Here is a 17,862-nt window from a genome sequence, read left to right on the forward strand (position 1 = left end):
AGGAGGAAAAGTGTGAGTATAAGAGGAGGAAGAGTATGAGTATAAGAGGAGGAAGAGTGTGTATAAGAGGAGGAAGAGTGTGAGTATAAGAGGAAGAGTGTGAGTATAAGAGGAGGAAGAGTGTGAGTATAAGAGGAGGAAGAGTGTTTGTATAAGAGGAGGAAGAGTATGTGTATAAGAGGAGGAAGAGTGTGAGTATAAGAGGAGGAAGAGTGTGTGTATAAGAGGAGGAAGAGTATGTGTATAAGAGGAGGAAGAGTTTGAGTATAAGAGGAGGAAGAGTGTGAGTATAAAAGCAGGAGGAGTGTGAGTATAAGAGGAGGAAGAGTGTGTGTATAAGAGGAGGAAGAGTATGAGTATAAGAGGAGGAAGAGTGTGTGTATAAGAGGAGGAAGAGTATGTGTAAGAGGAGGAAGAGTTTGAGTATAAGAGGAGGAAGAGTGTGAGTATAAGAGCAGGAGGAGTGTGAGTATAAGAGGAGGAAGAGTGTGTGTATAAGAGGAGGAAGAGTATGTGTATAAGAGGAGGAAAAGTGTGTGTATTAGAGGAGGAAGAGTGTGAGTATAAGAGGAGGAAGAGTGTGAGTAGAAGAGTGTGAGTATAAGAGGAGGAAGAGTGTGTGTATAAGAGTAGGAAGAGTATGAGTATAAGAGGAGGAAGAGTGTGAGTATAAGAGGAGGAAGAGTGTGAGTATAAGAGGAGGAAAAGTGTGAGTATAAGAGGAGGAAGAGTATGAGTATAAGAGGAGGAAGAGTGTGTATAAGAGGAGGAAGAGTGTGAGTATAAGAGGAAGAGTGTGAGTATAAGAGGAGGAAGAGTATGAGTATAAGAGGAGGAAGAGTGTGAGTATAAGAGGAAGAGTGTGAGTATAAGAGGAGGAAGAGTATGAGTATAAGAGGAGGAAGAGTATGTGTGTAAGAGGAAGAGTGTGAGTATAAGAGGAGGAAGAGTATGAGTATAAGAGGAGGAAGAGTGTGAGTATAAGAGGAAGAGTGTGAGTATAAGAGGAGGAAGAGTATGAGTATAAGAGGAGGAAGAGTATGTGTGTAAGAGGAAGAGTGTGAGTATAAGAGGAGGAAGAGTATGAGTATAAGAGGAGGAAGAGTGTGAGTATAAGAGGAAGAGTGTGAGTATAAGAGGAGGAAGAGTATGAGTATAAGAGGAGGAAGAGTGTGAGTATAAGAGGAAGAGTGTGAGTATAAGAGGAGGAAGAGTGTGAGTATAAGAGGAAGAGTGTGAGTATAAGAGGAGGAAGAGTATGAGTATAAGAGGAGGAAGAGTGTGTGTATAAGAGGAAGAGTGTGAGTATAAGAGGAGGAAGAGTGAGTATAAGAGGAGGAAGAGTGTGTGTATAAGAGGAGGAAGAGTGAGTATAAGAGGAGGAGGAGTGTGTGTATAAGAGGAAGAGTGTGAGTATAAGAGGAGGAAGAGTGTGAGTAGAAGAGTGTGAGTATAAGAGGAGGAGGAGTGTGTGTATAAGAGGAAGAGTGTGAGTATAAGAGGAGGAAGAGTGTGAGTAGAAGAGTGTGAGTATAAGAGGAGGAAGAGTGTGTGTATAAGAGGAGGAAGAGTGTGAGTATAAGAGGAGGAAGAGTGTGAGTATAAGAGGAGGAAGAGTGTGAGTATAAGAGGAGGAAGAGTATGAGTATAAGAGGAGGAAGAGTGTGTATAAGAGGAGGAAGAGTGTGAGTATAAGAGGAAGAGTGTGAGTATAAGAGGAGGAAGAGTATGAGTATAAGAGGAGGAAGAGTGTGTGTATAAGAGGAGGAAGAGTATGAGTATAAGAGGAGGAAAAGTGTGAGTATAAGAGGAGGAAGAGTATGAGTATAAGAGGAGGAAGAGTGTGTATAAGAGGAGGAAGAGTGTGAGTATAAGAGGAAGAGTGTGAGTATAAGAGGAGGAAGAGTATGAGTATAAGAGGAGGAAGAGTGAGTATAAGAGGAAGAGTGTGAGTATAAGAGGAGGAAGAGTATGAGTATAAGAGGAGGAAGAGTATGAGTATAAGAGGAAGAGTGTGAGTATAAGAGGAGGAAGAGTATGAGTATAAGAGGAGGAAGAGTGTGAGTATAAGAGGAGGAAGAGTATGAGTATAAGAGGAAGAGTGTGAGTATAAGAGGAGGAAGAGTATGAGTATAAGAGGAGGAAGAGTGTGAGTATAAGAGGAAGAAGAGTTTGAGTATAAGAGGAGGAAGAGTGTGAGTATAAGAGGAGGAAGAGTTTGAGTATAAGAGGAGGAAGAGTGTGTGTATAAGAGGAAGAGTGTGAGTATAAGAGGAGGAAGAGTGAGTATAAGAGGAGGAAGAGTGTGTGTATAAGAGGAGGAAGAGTATGAGTATAAGAGGAGGAAGAGTATGAGTACAAGAGGAGGAAGAGTGTGAGTATAAGAGGAGGAAGAGTGTGTATAAGAGGAAGAGTGTGAGTGTAAGAGGAGGAAGAGTATGAGTGTAAGAGGAGGAAGAGTGTGTGTATAAGAGGAGGAAGAGTGTGTGTATAAGAGGAGGAAGAGTATGAGTATAAGAGGAAGAGTGTGAGTATAAGAGGAGGAAGAGTATGAGTATAAGAGGAGGAAGAGTGTGAGTATAAGAGGAGGAAGAGTTTGAGTATAAGAGGAGGAAGAGTGTGTGTATAAGAGGAAGAGTGTGAGTATAAGAGGAGGAAGAGTGAGTATAAGAGGAGGAAGAGTGTGTGTATAAGAGGAGGAAGAGTATGAGTATAAGAGGAGGAAGAGTATGAGTATAAGAGGAAGAGTGTGAGTATAAGAGGAGGAAGAGTATGAGTATAAGAGGAGGAAGAGTGTGAGTATAAGAGGAAGAAGAGTTTGAGTATAAGAGGAGGAAGAGTGTGAGTATAAGAGGAGGAAGAGTTTGAGTATAAGAGGAGGAAGAGTGTGTGTATAAGAGGAAGAGTGTGAGTATAAGAGGAGGAAGAGTGAGTATAAGAGGAGGAAGAGTGTGTGTATAAGAGGATGAAGAGTATGAGTATAAAAGGAGGAAGAGTATGAGTACAAGAGGAGGAAGAGTGTGAGTATAAGAGGAGGAAGAGTGTGTATAAGAGGAAGAGTGTGAGTATAAGAGGAGGAAGAGTATGAGTGTAAGAGGAGGAAGAGTGTGTGTATAAGAGGAGGAAGAGTGTGTGTATAAGAGGAGGAAGAGTGTGAGTATAAGAGGAGGAAGAGTGTGTGAAAGAGGAGGAAGAGTGTGTGAAAGAGGTGATGAACGAGGAGGAAGAGGAAGAGGAAGAGGAAGGTGTGGAGAATGTTGTCAAGGCTGGATCTGCTTCAGGGTTTTTCTCTTCTCCTGCAGAGATGATATTCTCCGGCCGGACCGACATGAAGACGTGAAGCTGAAGCAGAATAAATCTCTCTCACTGACCTTGATTCTGCAGTTGCTCAACTCTTCTGACTGTACTTTACAGTAACATGCTTTTCATTTACAGTTTTTTACTGTAACCTTTTGGGCTTCTGCAGTTGGTCACTGTATTTCACAGTATGCAAATGCTGAATATACAGACATTCCATACTATACAATATTCAGTGCAATACTATACAGGACTTGCAGTGCATACAGTATTTATTCACTCACCACTGTCAGGTGTCAGTACTACTTTATTACAGAATTGCAAAATTAGTTTACTTTGTTACAATATATAAATACATATTTCTGCTGTAACTGCTTTGGATTCTGTGTTCTCCATTCTTCATGTAGTGTCTAACGAATGATCTGTAGTGTTTCTAATATTGACTGATGTGTGTAAGATCTGAAAGCATTGTTTGATTTTGCCAGAAGAGTCAGAGATTCTCTGAATGAGTTTTGAACATTTGCTTTTGTGTTTAAGGTTTTGAGAAAGTGAGAAATGGTTTCAAGAAATGTGTTTTAGCAATTCAGAAAAACTGTAATTGTGCAGCTTGTTGTTTTTGGCTGATTTCTTGGTTCTCTCTTCACTCCTCTGTCTTAAAGTAATTCACACTGAGATTATTTATTCACATTTATCTTATATTTCCTGTAATGAGTCGCTGTTTTCAAATAGTAATAAAGTATTGTCATGTTTTCATGATCCGATATAACAGATAAAACAACATTTACAGTTTGATGAATTCTGTGTTTCAGGGGTTTCTGGTTGGAGTGTGAGTTACAGTCCTTCACACATCTGTGCACTAAATGACTCAACAGTGATAATGAGATGCACTTATACATACCCTACTGGATATAAGATCGAGAAAGCGTTCTGGACAAAAGGCCCAATACAAGAGGGTGTTGAGCTTCTAGATCTGTCTGAGGACCCTGAATACAGTCAGAGGCTTCAGTATCTGGGAGATAAACAGCAGAACTGCAACATCAGACTGAGTCATGTGACACTGAAGGATTCACACATGTACTATTTCAGAATCATCACTGATAAAGATGGTGGAAGATATACTGGTGATTCAGGAGTGACTCTTACTGTCACAGGTGACTTTGGTGAGGTTCATCTCTTCTTCTGTGCATTATGTTGAATAATAATCAGTGTATGACAGCAGCACTAGATATAATGTGTGTGTTGTGTTCAGATCTTCAGGTGGAGTCTCCTGAGAGAGTGACAGAGGGAGATTCAGTCACTCTGAGATGTAAAAGCAGCTGCGCTCTGACTGACAGAGCAACATTCATCTGGTACAGAAACTCACAGCCATTAACTGAGAGAAGAGACAGAAACAATGAACTCCTGCTGCAGTCAGTCAGAAGAGAGGATTCAGGCAGATATAGCTGTGCTGTAGACGGACACACTCACATCTCTCCTGCTGTCCAGCTCAATGTCATGTGTGAGTAGAGACTGACTTTACAAACATTACAAAGAATAAATATCTGAATTTATGATTTATAAAAATGTTTTAACCACTATTTTTAAGACTATCCAACACCTGTGGGACACTTGCCATTATACATTTATAATAATAATATCTTAGTCTAAACCTAAAGTAATCTTGACAAACTATAAAGCATTTGAAAGCATGCAGACTGTAGTTAAGATCACTTAATCCATATATGGAAATCGAAGAGTCCTTATACGGTCATCAGAGGAGTCTGGATGTCATCTAGTGGCAAAGTTTGGTACTGCGCTCAAAAAAATCGCATTGATTTTTTTTTTTTTCTAAAATTTGTTCAGATATTTAGCTTTGATTTTCTTGAAGTTTTAGATAAATGTTTTTTATAAAATATATATTTTATATAAAATATAAAAATATAAATTTTACATTTGCTCTCTCATTTGAAAACGCATATTTTTAGGTTAGCTTTTACTTGACTTTTTTTTATCTTTGTTCATTCTTTTTTTTTTCACTGTGTGTTGTATTTTAAATGTGCTTGTTCTATTATGTAAAGCGCCTTAAGAAGCTGCTTTAAAAGTGCTATATAAAAAAAAGTTATTATTATTTTCATAAAATTAAACTTCTGATGCTTTTTGTAAATTTAAAATAAAAATCTACAATAATCTGTGAAGTGTTCCCTTTAAAAAGATTTTAAGACTTACAGTACCAGTCAAAAGTTTGGAAAGTTACTATTTTTAATGTTTTTGAAAGAAGTCTCTTATGCTCATCAAGCCTGCAGTTAAAAAAAAAATAAATAAACAGTAATATTATGAAATATTATTACAATTTAAAATAATGTTTTTTTTATATACTTTAAAATGTAATTTATTTTTGTGATGCAAAGCTGAATTTTCATCAGCAAGTACTCCAGTCTTTGGTGTCTTATGATCCTTCAGAAATCATTCTAATATACTGATTTATGATCAATGTTGGAAACAGTTGTGCTGCTTAATATTTTTTTTATAACCTGAGATACTTTTTTCAGGATTATTTGATGAATAAAAAGTTAAAAAGAACTGTATTTATTTAGAATAGAAATCTTTTGTAACAATATACACTACCGTTCAAAAGTTTGGGAACAATAACTATTTTTTTTTTAAGAAATTAGTACTTTAATTCAACAAGGATGCGTTAAATTGATAAAAGGTGATGGTAACGATTTATATTGTTAGAATTTTTTTTTTTATTTTGAATAAATGCTGTTTTTATGAATAAACGCTGTTAACGTTTTACTCATCAATGAATCCTGAAAAAAGAATTCCAAAAAAATATATTAAACAGCACAACTGTTTCCATCATTGATAATAACTGAGTATCAAATCATCATATTAGAATGATTTCTGAAGGATCATAAGACACCAAAGACTGGAGTACTTGCTGATGAAAATTCAGCTTTGCATCACAAAAATAAATTACATTTTAAAATATATTAAAAAAGAGAACCATTATTTTAAATTGTAATAATATTTCATAATATTACTTTTTTTTAACTGCAGGCTTGATGAGCATAAGAGACTTCTTTCAAAAACATTAAAAATAGTAATGTTTCCAAACTTTTGACTGGTACTGTAAGTCTGTGCTCTGAAGTATTATAAGATTTTTAAAGATTTTTAAAGGCACCTATTTTGCAAAATTCACTTTACATGGTGTTTGAACATAAATGTATCAGCAGTGTGTGTACACAACCACCACATAATGATAAACATCTTCCCATTCTTCTTTTTTAAAGGGATAGTTCACTTTGAAATAAAATTTTTGTATGTTTTAGCTTACCTCAAGGGCATCCAAGATGTAGGTGTCTTTTTTTCCGCAGTAGTTTCAATTTTGATATTTTAAGTAAGTACACATTGATGGCCTAAGACACGAAACGAGCGGTTTGTGTGAGAAAACAAACAGTATTTATATCGTTGTTACCTCTTGAACACAGCCGCGTCTAAATGATCTGAGGGCGCGGGCGGGTATAGAATATACACTAGACGTCGCCTTGGCTACTGCAGTTCATTGGAACGAAACCGTAGCCAAGCGACATCTAGTGTATATTCTATACCCGCCCGCGCCCTCAGATCATTTAGACGCGGCTGTGTTCAAGAGGTAACAACGATATAAATACTGTTCGTTTTCTCACACAAACCGCTCGTTTCGTGTCTTAGGCCATCAATGTGTACTTACGATGGGGAATTGATTAATTTGGACGATGTGGAATTGTTTTAATTTGGACTCTGTGCATGCTCTTTGAGACAGTGACCATAGACCTGCATTATATGACTGACAGACAAGAACGGTTTGGCCTAAAAATATCAAAATTGAAACTACTGCGGAAACAAAGACACCTACATCTTGGATGCCCTTGAGGTAAGCTAAAACATACCAAAATTTTATTTCAAAGTGAACTATCCCTTTAATCCCCATAAATTATAAGCAGTGTCTCAGAACAAGCGGCATGCTTTCTCACGCACCCCTGGCAAACTGTGGAGCCATGTAGTATTGCACTGCACACTTAGACCCCACTCTGGGACGGGTCCCTGTCCTCCACCTCGCTGCCCCACCACGGGTACGTCTGTGGTCCCATTGGTCCTGCTGGTTCGGTCGCTGGGAGCCTGGCTAGAGCTTCCCAGCCCGTTATGCTGACTCATTCGGACAATCAGACTCGGCCATGCGATTCAGTTCTCCCAGTGCCAGATTTAGTGGCATCCGTTTAACCTCAGTGGTGAACGTAGAGGGCACTGTTCTGCATGCAGATTTTGCAGACCTCATGTTTCTCCTGGCGAAGGACGTGATCGAGTCGGTCTCTCCAGCCGATGTGAGGTCAGGGTTTTACAGCCCCGACTTCATTGTTGGCAAGAAGAGTGGTGGGTTACGGCAAATCTTGGATGTGCGTGTTTTGAATCGGCCCTTCACAAGCTTCTGATCAAAATGCTAACACAGAAATACCTTTTCGAATGTGTTCGTCCCTAAGATTGGTTCGTAGTGATCGACCTGAAGGACGCATACTTTAATGTCTCAATTCTCCCTCGACACAGACCGTTCCTACACTTTGAGTCCGAGGAACGAGCATACCAGTACAAAGTCCTCCCTGTCACCCGGCGTCTTTACGAAGGTCGCGGAGGCAGCCCTTTCCCTGTAACGGGAGGTTTGTGTTCGCATCCTCAACTATCTCAACGACTGGCTCATCTTTTCCCACTCGCGAGATCAGTTGTGCGAACACAGGGACCTGGTGCTTAGACACCTCTGCCATCTGGGGCTTCAGGTCAACTGGGAAAGAGCAAACTCGACTCCAGTGGCAGATCAATTGTCTCAAGTTGCTCACAGTATTCCTTGCTCTCCGCCGGTTTCTGCTGTTGCTGCAAGACAAGCATACTGGTCCGAACGGACAACACATCGATATGCGTACATAAACGGTCAAGGTGATCTACGCTCCCATCACGTCACAACTCACCCGCCATCTCCTCCTCTGGAGTCAGAAGCGACTCTGGTCAGTGGTCAGCCCCTGTGCTAGACTGGTGCCCATATGTGGTGATCCTATATGTGTATTCTTCCACGGGTAAATAGACTAAAAAAATAATTCACTTCTTCTAAGTTTCTACACAGTAAAGTCCGCAGTGTTAAATTAACACTGCTCAGAGCACATATGGTCCCACTCTACATGGTGTTAAAGTAACACTGAAGCAGTGTTAAAGTTAATGAGACAATTAAGTGATTAATTGAGTGAAGATTGAGCATTATTGAAGACACCTGATGTTAACAAGCAGAATCACTGAAGGAGAAAATCTCAAATTGTAAGCCACCGTTATGGTGATGGGTGTTTGCTTTAGTTGGGCTCTTGACTCTTAAATTATTAACTTTAATTTCTGTTTGATTGCTGTATCTGACTTAAAACTGCCAGATGAACAAAGAAAAAAAAGTGATCTGATGGTGTTGGTTATGTTATGACAATCATCATTTGAACTTTATGTTTTTGATTTATCTTGTTGGTTACAGCATAACTGTGATTCTGCATAAATATCCAGAATTTTAGGTATAATATAAAGGAATTCTTAAAAGTAAAAAAATAAATAAAGATCTTTCTTTTAGGCACACACAGACGTCAAGATTCAGTCTATGCATCTCAACAATGGTGACAATTCAGATCATAATTTATTCATACCGCAATGCATGATGGGAGCCATTCATGAGTTGTGATTGGTGGTAGCCACTGCAACATGCTTTATTATTGTCACCATTGTTGAGATTCACAGGCTGATTATTGATGTCGGTGTTTCTAAATTAATACATTTGAAAGTGTTGTGATCAGAACGATGTTTATTAAATATATTGGATTATAAGAAAAATGCTGATAATCATATACTGAAGAATCACAGAGCTGCTGCTAACAAGTTACACCAAACTATCTCAATAAATTTCATTTTTAGATCACAGCATGATTATGTCAGAACATAACCAACACTATCAAATCACACTTTTTCTTTGTTCATTTGACTGTTATAAATCAATAACAGCAGACAAACAAAGTCTAAAGTTAATAATATACAGTAAGGGTCAAGAGCCCAACTAAAGCAAACACCCATCACCATAATGGTGGCTTACAATTTGTGATTTTCTCCTTCAGTGATTCTGCTTGTTATCATCAGGTGTCTTCAATAATGCTCAATCATCACTAAATTGATCACTTAATTGTCTCATTAACTTTAACACTGCTTCAGTGTTACTTTAACACCATGTAGAGTGGGACCATATGTGCTCTGAGCAGTGTTAATTTAACACTGGGGAATTTACTGTGTACCATTCAGTTTTGAACTCAAAGTTAAAGGGTTATTTATTTACTTATTTAATTAATTAATTTATTTATACCATCATAGTGAAAATGGCAGAACAGTGACAAGTAGGCGTTAACAAGCAGGAACAGCAGTGATTGACTTCTCTGTGTAAAGCCCTCTCCTTCTCCAAGGGTGCGGGGGATCAGGCGGTTTACACGAGGCGCTGGAAGACCGTGTTTGTGGCGTTTTTCTTTGGATCCCAATTCATCAGTCACTGACGTAACTCATAGTGACGACTGAAGGGGAACGTCTAGGTTACTAATGTAACTCCTGTTCCCTGAAGGAGGGAAGGGAGCCAAGGTGAAAAAGACGTACAATTAAATGTATTAAAAATGTACTTGAGTATGTTTTTAGTAGGGCTGGGTATTGACACAAATTTCACAATTCGATTCGATTTCGATTCACAAGCTTGCAATTCGATTCGATTTCAATTACGATTCGATTCGATTCAATATTGATTATTTTGGATATCAGGTAGGGGAGAGCCGGGACGATTGAAACGCGGGACGGATGAAACACTGAGATTTCCTTGAAAACCACTCACGTCATGTACGTCAAATTTCGTTAGCACGTACAGCACGCAATGCCTACCATACCTGCGAAAATATTTCTTCTTTCAGCGTGCCGTTTTGGAGTTAAAGCCGCAAAGCTGTTTTTTATTGCGGTATGTGAATTTTTTCGTGCGGTACTTTTTTTGGACTGACAAGTTGGATTTATTGTTTCATGTGCCATTGTAATGATAATACGGCAGGTGTATTAGTACTGCAACACACCCTTAAGTGGGCAATATCAGAGTTTTTTAGTTTAAGCGCAAAAGAGGTTTAACTGACAGGAGGCGCTGTCGGGACGGTTGAAACAAGTGTTTAAACCGTCCCAACAACGCGTCCTGCCCGTTAAACCTGGTCATAGTCTATACTGTTCATAGATTCATATACTGTTCCTAGACTTGTGTTTCTTTTAATGCAAATTAATTTTCAATTACGCAACACATGTTATCTCTGTATAATAATCATCAATTGTCCAATCTTCAATCTTCAATAAATGTCATTTATCGTCTTATGGTTAACCTTGTTTTCTTCATAATAACAGGCTATTCAACTAGCAAACACTCAATATGACTTAAGGAAGAAATGTAAGAAAATTAATTGTAAACGGATTTGTCTGTCTTCGTCAAAATAGCCTGTTAGAAAGATTACAAAATGAGCATATGCTTATCGCCTATTGTTTATTGGGCGAAATAACAAAAATGGTTAATATGAACCTTTAAATTAAAATAAATGACAAAATATGTTTGTAACAATATGTACATAAGTTACTTGTCAGGTATTGTTCACAAAAATAAGCATTAGATGAATAGTTGCCGTTTAAACTGTTATGTTTCATCCGTCCCACCCCTGTGCTGCAATCGTCCCGCTCAGGCAGGACGATTGAAACAAAGCACAACTACCGTTCAAAGTCAAATTTTACTTAAATCATTCTATATTTGTACCGAATAACACATGATACTAAGATAACACATATGTGAGTTGTTAATCACAAAAAAATAAAAATTCTATCTGTAACCTTATCTTAGAAAACGACATTTATCTGAAAAGTGTTTCAACTGTCCCGGCTCTCCCCTACAATACATTGCAAATTTCCTCAAGGAAAACAAATCTCTTAACTATTATTGTAAACTATGGGAGTCAAGTAGCCTATTGGCTTCATTAGCCTACTATAATATTGAAGGTAAAAATGAACTGATTTGTATACAAACACTTAAAATACACTTTTATTTATTTTTATAATAATAAAGTTATATGAAATTATATAAAAATGTAAATGGTGGCTGTCATAATAAAACTTTCCAGATTTATTCAAACATGCATTATTGAAGAACATTAAAAAGTATAATGAATATGTGATATGGTGCATATATTTAACAAAATGCTCCTCTCCAGAGTTAATTTTTCTAGCTGACTGACAGGTTATGGTCACTGGATTTGTTTTTTACTGAGGTAAATGTGACATTACATGCACTGGTGTAGTGCAAGGTATTCGCAGGTATATGGCGTATACCCACTTCTTGTTCTGTCGGCATTGCGTATACCCACTTCTAAAATCCCCTCTGATGTGCGTCTGATCCCCTCTGAAAGTTGTGAAATAATTGCCTAATATTAACTCTAATTTGGTGCTGCAATGATTCGCCCATCACGACGATAACTGACCTCCTCATCTGAGCTGCTACGGCACACAAAAACCCGCTCGTCAATGTCATGTCAAAATGTTTGAGACCAATTAAAGCAAGCGGGATTTATGTTCACAAAAGCGCGAGCCGAGCGCGAATCCCAACGCGACGCTTCACGCTTCAGTTAACGATCATACAAGTAGCTAAACTAAACAGCTGTTTTTCGATCGAAGTTTTAAATGACAAACAGGAATAATCAGTTTTATCAAAGACAGTGGAAACTATAAGCTCAATTTAACAATACAAGCACCCTTTTAAATATATTGCCATTATTATAATAAATATAATGTTTAAATGTAATTGTATAACATTACCTCGAATGTGTTCGAATATTTCCCCAGTATCAGCACTGAGACTTTTCACTGTTTGTATCACTCCGCTTGTCTGTGTTTGTGCAACTTGCATCATTAAGCCAGAAGATGGCGACAAGTGACTGTCTTTGTAAGTGAGCAATTGAACCATTGATTAAATTAACAGATTAGTCCAAAACACTGATTAATTTAGGAAAGAAAAAGTAGCTGAAACTGATCTTTGATGCTCATACTAATTGCTCATAATGCCTCTGGACACAGAAGGATTGCATTGGCGTTTGTTTGAAATGTAACATCTATGCAAAATAATCCTTGAATCATTTCTTATTTAAGGCCATTTCCGTTTTGAATATGTGATTGTGTATTGTCAACAATAAGCATAAACATTCTGCATTTCCATTTTGTAGCGTGGATCGTTCATTGCGACATTTAAACTGATTCTCATGTTTAAAAATATCTGATAAAAAACTTCATGCTACTGCCCTCTGACATGCTTTTAAAGCTACTGTTTAAACACCTTAAAATGCACGTCAAGATCAGGAAAATCTATATTTTCTCGAGGGGGTAATAATCCCCCAACCCGCCTAGCAAGATCATTTTTGGGACCTCGGTATTTATAAAACCCTGCGTACGCCCTGCACCCAGTAAAGACAGCGATGCAGTGATCCCTTCAACAGTTGTCCAATTTTCATGTGTGGATGGACTGAGGAATAGTCACTCAAAATTCATAAATATTTAGTATTAATAAATAATTAAAAGCCAGTATTAATTGCAAAAACTGCACCTTTTCTGTGGCTAATATTAATTTCATAATGATCCTTTCTCCGTGAAGTCAAGCAGCAAAAGTTAAATGATAATGTGCAAATACTATACTGGCCCATTTTGGGGTGAACTAATATACAAGACTTGTCTTACATGTCACTGTTTATAACACAGAGCGTCCATCCTTTGCTGGGACGCTTAAAAAAATTAAGAGTATACCCACTTCTCCAGGCACCACTACATCACTGGTTACATGACATTGTTTACTAACGTCTTTCCACGGTCGAAACACTGATTGAGCGATTCCATGTGACATGATACGGACTTCGATAAGTTGTACTCTATATTTTAACATACTTTCAGATGCTCATTCATGTTTATTTCGCGCTGTAACTGGTATTATTAAGGCGGAAGAGAAGGTCATGTGCTGCTTCTCTAGAGCTGAGCTGCGCCAGAGCGATCTAACGCCACAGTGCCAAAAATTATGTTTTTGAGTTTCGTAAGAAAATGTATGTAATTTTAAATCTGAGACTTTGTTTCATATCAATAATAACAAAGCACAAAGATTATTGCGATTTATTGGATGGGAAGCACGCAAAAATGTTCCATCCATTCATCGTCTGAAAACAGGATGACTAATCGATTCTTGGGATTTAAGAATCAATATGGTTTCGTAAAAATGAGACTCGATTAAAATCGAGAAATCGATATTTTTTTACCCAGCCCTAGTTTTTAGTACAATACAAATATACTTTAATGCATTTTTAATACATTTAACAGTACGTCTTTCTCAACTGGGAGAAGTTACGTCCCGTTGACGTTGAGCACCACTCGGCTCCTCTGCGAAAACTTGGGGAGTGTCTCTGATCGCTTCCTTTATAACCACAGCACAGGGTTCACGATGCAAATCTCACTCGACAATGTCCATTGGTAGCCTGGCTAACGTCAGACCAAGTCTCATTTGAGACTTGGTCTGGGAAACACGTGTTCATTTTCTTGTATTTGAGGCGTGGTTTACGAATGCCCAGAGCCGTTTGGGCGCTATGAATGTCTATCAAATGCGCCTGTATGTAGCTCATAGCCAATCGATTCAATTATACCAGATGACGTATGTAGAGTGACAGAAATTCGACGAGGAAAAAGACGATGGGTCAAAGATTTATTTGTACACGATGGCGTTTAGCGAATATTACCGTTTGTGCAAGATAAACATGAGGGTAGAAGGTAACGTCGAGTCTGATGCCATGTTGGATCCATAGATATAAACAAACTGCTTCGGTGTCGTCATCGTCTTGCTGCTCCCTCCCCGTTCTGTGTTTGGTTCCCTTTTTCAGGGGAAAATTTGGTCCATGGTGTCCAGACTGCCTAGCAGCGTGAATAAAATCGCGCTGCGAGCAAGGCAGTATGAGGAAACCCAGGCTAGTCCATTGGAGCGGTTCTGTTAAATTTCAATGATGATATGTTCTCAGGCGCGATTCTAATTCGTCAGTCATGCAACGTCTCGGTTCCCTCCTTCAGGGAACGGGGGTTACATCAGTAACCTAGACGCTAAATACAGTATAAATATATTTATACGTAACTCATAGTGATGACTGAATGTGAACGTCTAGGTTACTAATGTAACCCCCGTTCCCTGAAGGAGGGAAGGGAGAAGTTACGTCCCTTTGCCACAATCCCTGTGTTCACCGCTGAGTAACCGAGCACCACTACAGGGGGTGGAACTGAGACACGAGGAAAGGAAACGAGGATACACAAATAAGAAATGAGAAGCGCTCTATTTGTATATTGGAATATTCTCGATCACTGGAGCGTCACTTCAAAGCATCAACAGCTGTGATCAAGGGATCTGCCCTTATGTTGTTAAAGTTTGGTTATTTAAGAAATTCATACATAATAAAGATAAAGCAAGATGCCCTGTTGATAAATGTTTGATATATAATTTATATAAACTGCAAAGGTAAAGCATAAATAAAATGATTGTGATGTGAAGGGAATGGAGAGAATTGAGATGTCCTTCAAGATGCTGAGTTTGATCAGTTTCTGGGTCACAGGCTGGAGGACGGAGGAGCGAGGAAAAGAAGTATCAAAATTGTAGTTGTATATAAAAAATCTCTAAACAAATGTAACATGTATTTTTTTCCTCTCAGTTTTTGCAGTTGCACTATATACATTCACTGTAAATTAGGAAAAGTAAAAAAAAAATCTTCAAACTTAATCCAGAACTTGGTAAAACATTTGTCTGTATTTCAAATGTTTCAAGCCTCTCAAATTCTAGTCTTAATAGTTTTTCCTTGTTAACTTTTTTGCTTAAACTTTTTCTTTAACTTTGAGCATTAAACAGTGAAAAATTAAACTGGGATGTTTGCTGAAATTGTCCAATAATAACCAACTGCAGTCTTTCCTAAAACATTTTCCACCAGCCGTCTCTGATAAATACTTTTACCTGGCATCTGTAGATCCTCCAGTGAAACCTGTGATCTCCATCAGTCCATCTGGTGTAATAGTGGAGGGAGATTCAGTGACTCTGAACTGCTTCAGTGACTCAAACCCTCCTGCAGAAATCAGCTGGATTAAAGGAGGAACGACTGTAAGATCTGGAAGAATCTACAGCATCTCAAAGATCAGCTCTGATGACAGTGGAGAATACAAGTGCAAGTCCATCAATGAACATGGAGAGAAATACTCTGATGCTGTGACTTTAAACGTCATGTGTGAGTTTTATGAATCATATTTTCATTTTTCATACCTTCTATTTGACACAGATCCTCCAATAAATCCTAGTTACATAGTCTAACGTTATGTTAACAAACTGCACATGCACATGTAGATGTTTGTGAAATAATTTTGTATTCAATATAATGTTTTACATTTTACAGACATGTTACAAACTATTTACAGGCTATTTGCTAACGTTATAGCTTGTGTGTGTGTGTGTGTGTGTGTGTGTGTGTGTGTGTGTGTGTGTGTGTGTGTGTGTGTGTGTGTGTGTGTGGACTACTCTTCAGTTCTTGGCTCACTGAAATGACAAAATAAAAAAGCCGTCTTCCTGCTGGCCAGTATTTGGCATATTTCATTCTGTTACAACAGTCAATAGCAAAGTATCATGCTATTGTTTTTGATGTTATACATTTCTTACAGATAATCACGATGATCATTGCGTTTGTCTTACCGAATGTGGTATCTTCCTGTCAGCAATTACAGTTTTTCTATAAGCTTTTTTTTTATTAATGCCGACAGTAAAATGTTGCCAGATATTGCTACGAAAAACAAGCAACATTTTTTTTTTTAAATAATAATCAGAAATAAGTTTAAAGCTTGTGTTTTGGAAATAAGATTAATATATCACGAACCCTAACATGCAACTTTCCACTTTAATAACTTCCTAAAGTGTGACATTAAATCAGAAATACAAGTCCAGAAGACTACTGCCACCTTTCCATTAGGTGGATCTGGCAACACGGGATCGCACCCGCGCCCTCACAACGCGCTCTCAAGCCCCGTTCACTGCGCTAGATTCTCACAGGAAAATGAATTGCAAATACTCATATGAGGTGGTTTAAACGGCTAATTAATCATTCAGAGAGCTTGAAATTTTATTCTTGAATGTAAAAAAATGACCAAGGTCCGGACCTCGGTCACAGTGACCTCATAGCTGGCTACGGCCATGTCCATCACCGGCTGTTCGACATAGCGAAGTACCACTGCTCGGTTCCCACGCCGTATCGACTCAAATGTCAAATATCGACAAGCAATGGGACACACGGGCTCAACAGGTCTTTCGAGTTCGTCTTCCTCCATTTCAAATCAATTGCGTATTCAGTCCGGTCCAGTAACGCTTCACTCTCTTCACTCACCAGCAGAACCAACCAACCCCGTTACGTAGGCTGTGACGTCACTCCAAAATGGCGACTCGCTAGCTAGAAATTGCAAAAATAATTTTGTCATATCTGTGGTTTTAACAACTTTTTAAAATATTTTTTTTGGCAAGGTGATTTTTCTAATATATGTAGCTACTACCAGTGCCAAAACATGGACGTTTCATTTCCCCTTTAAGAGCTATTCAAATCTAATGATTGTAGTGATACATCTTCCTAAACTCCATTTTAAACGTTTAACCTGTTAAGCTTCACCAGTGCGTCGGCGCACTGAAGCGTTTTTTATTTATTTAATTCAAAATTACTATCAGATTTAATGTTATACCTTGACAAACTATACATCATTAAAAAGATATAAGACTCAAGTTTCAGTATTTGACCACTATTGTATTCTGAGAAACTCATAGTGACAGTTATGTCTTAATTTGTGTCAGGAGTTATGAAATGAAAAAATGAGTCGATACCTTTAATATGAATTATGCGCGTCAGCCGCTCCCATTCATAATTAACTCCCGTGCTGTCGTCATGACAGCGATACACAAAACAACGTCCTTCAGGGCTTTAGCTCAAAAATGTGCAGATTTGGAGAAATATTGATAGATTCTTTTAGATTTATATCATATTTCTATAGACAGGAATAATATTTATTGAATTTATACCCAAATGCGTCAATGTAATCTTTATGAGCGTTTGGTATTCTAATTCACAGTGTTTTCAAATTATACCAATAGCCTGAGGGCGCTATATGCACAGTAATATAGTCCATATATGGCACATGAAGAAGAGCCATGATCATGTGACATTCCAGGAAGCCTCGAACACACACAAAGCTACAGAGTTTGCGCTGTAAAATGCAGATACAGATGTTTTGAAGACAATAAACATGATTGCAATGATATCTGATTTGCCTGTGTTCGTCAAGCCATGCCAGGTATTTCCATAATAAAAGATTATATTTATAATGTAATGCTAATCTATATAGACTTCATCATTGTGCATAATACTATCAAATAATATATTTTCTGTCTGATTT

At 38.0% G+C, this 17,862-nt stretch overlaps 1 protein-coding gene across 1 annotated transcript in view; it reads left to right on the top strand.

The window, feature by feature from the left end:
* Nucleotides 1-17,862, top strand: part of LOC308687944 (B-cell receptor CD22-like) — a gene marked incomplete at its 3' end in the record, with an annotated part of 80,385 nt that overhangs the window by 16,500 nt on the left and 46,023 nt on the right. Inside the window, exons 3-5 of the mRNA XM_081360762.1 lie at nucleotides 4,107-4,457; nucleotides 4,547-4,795; nucleotides 15,411-15,665. Of these exons, the coding sequence (XP_081216888.1) occupies nucleotides 4,107-4,457; nucleotides 4,547-4,795; nucleotides 15,411-15,665 (855 nt within the window). The remainder of the gene's footprint in view (nucleotides 1-4,106; nucleotides 4,458-4,546; nucleotides 4,796-15,410; nucleotides 15,666-17,862) is intronic.

Source organism: Scardinius erythrophthalmus (assembly GCF_964197995.2).
Source record: "Scardinius erythrophthalmus genome assembly, chromosome: 3".
Taxonomy (NCBI): Eukaryota; Metazoa; Chordata; class Actinopteri; order Cypriniformes; family Leuciscidae; genus Scardinius; species Scardinius erythrophthalmus.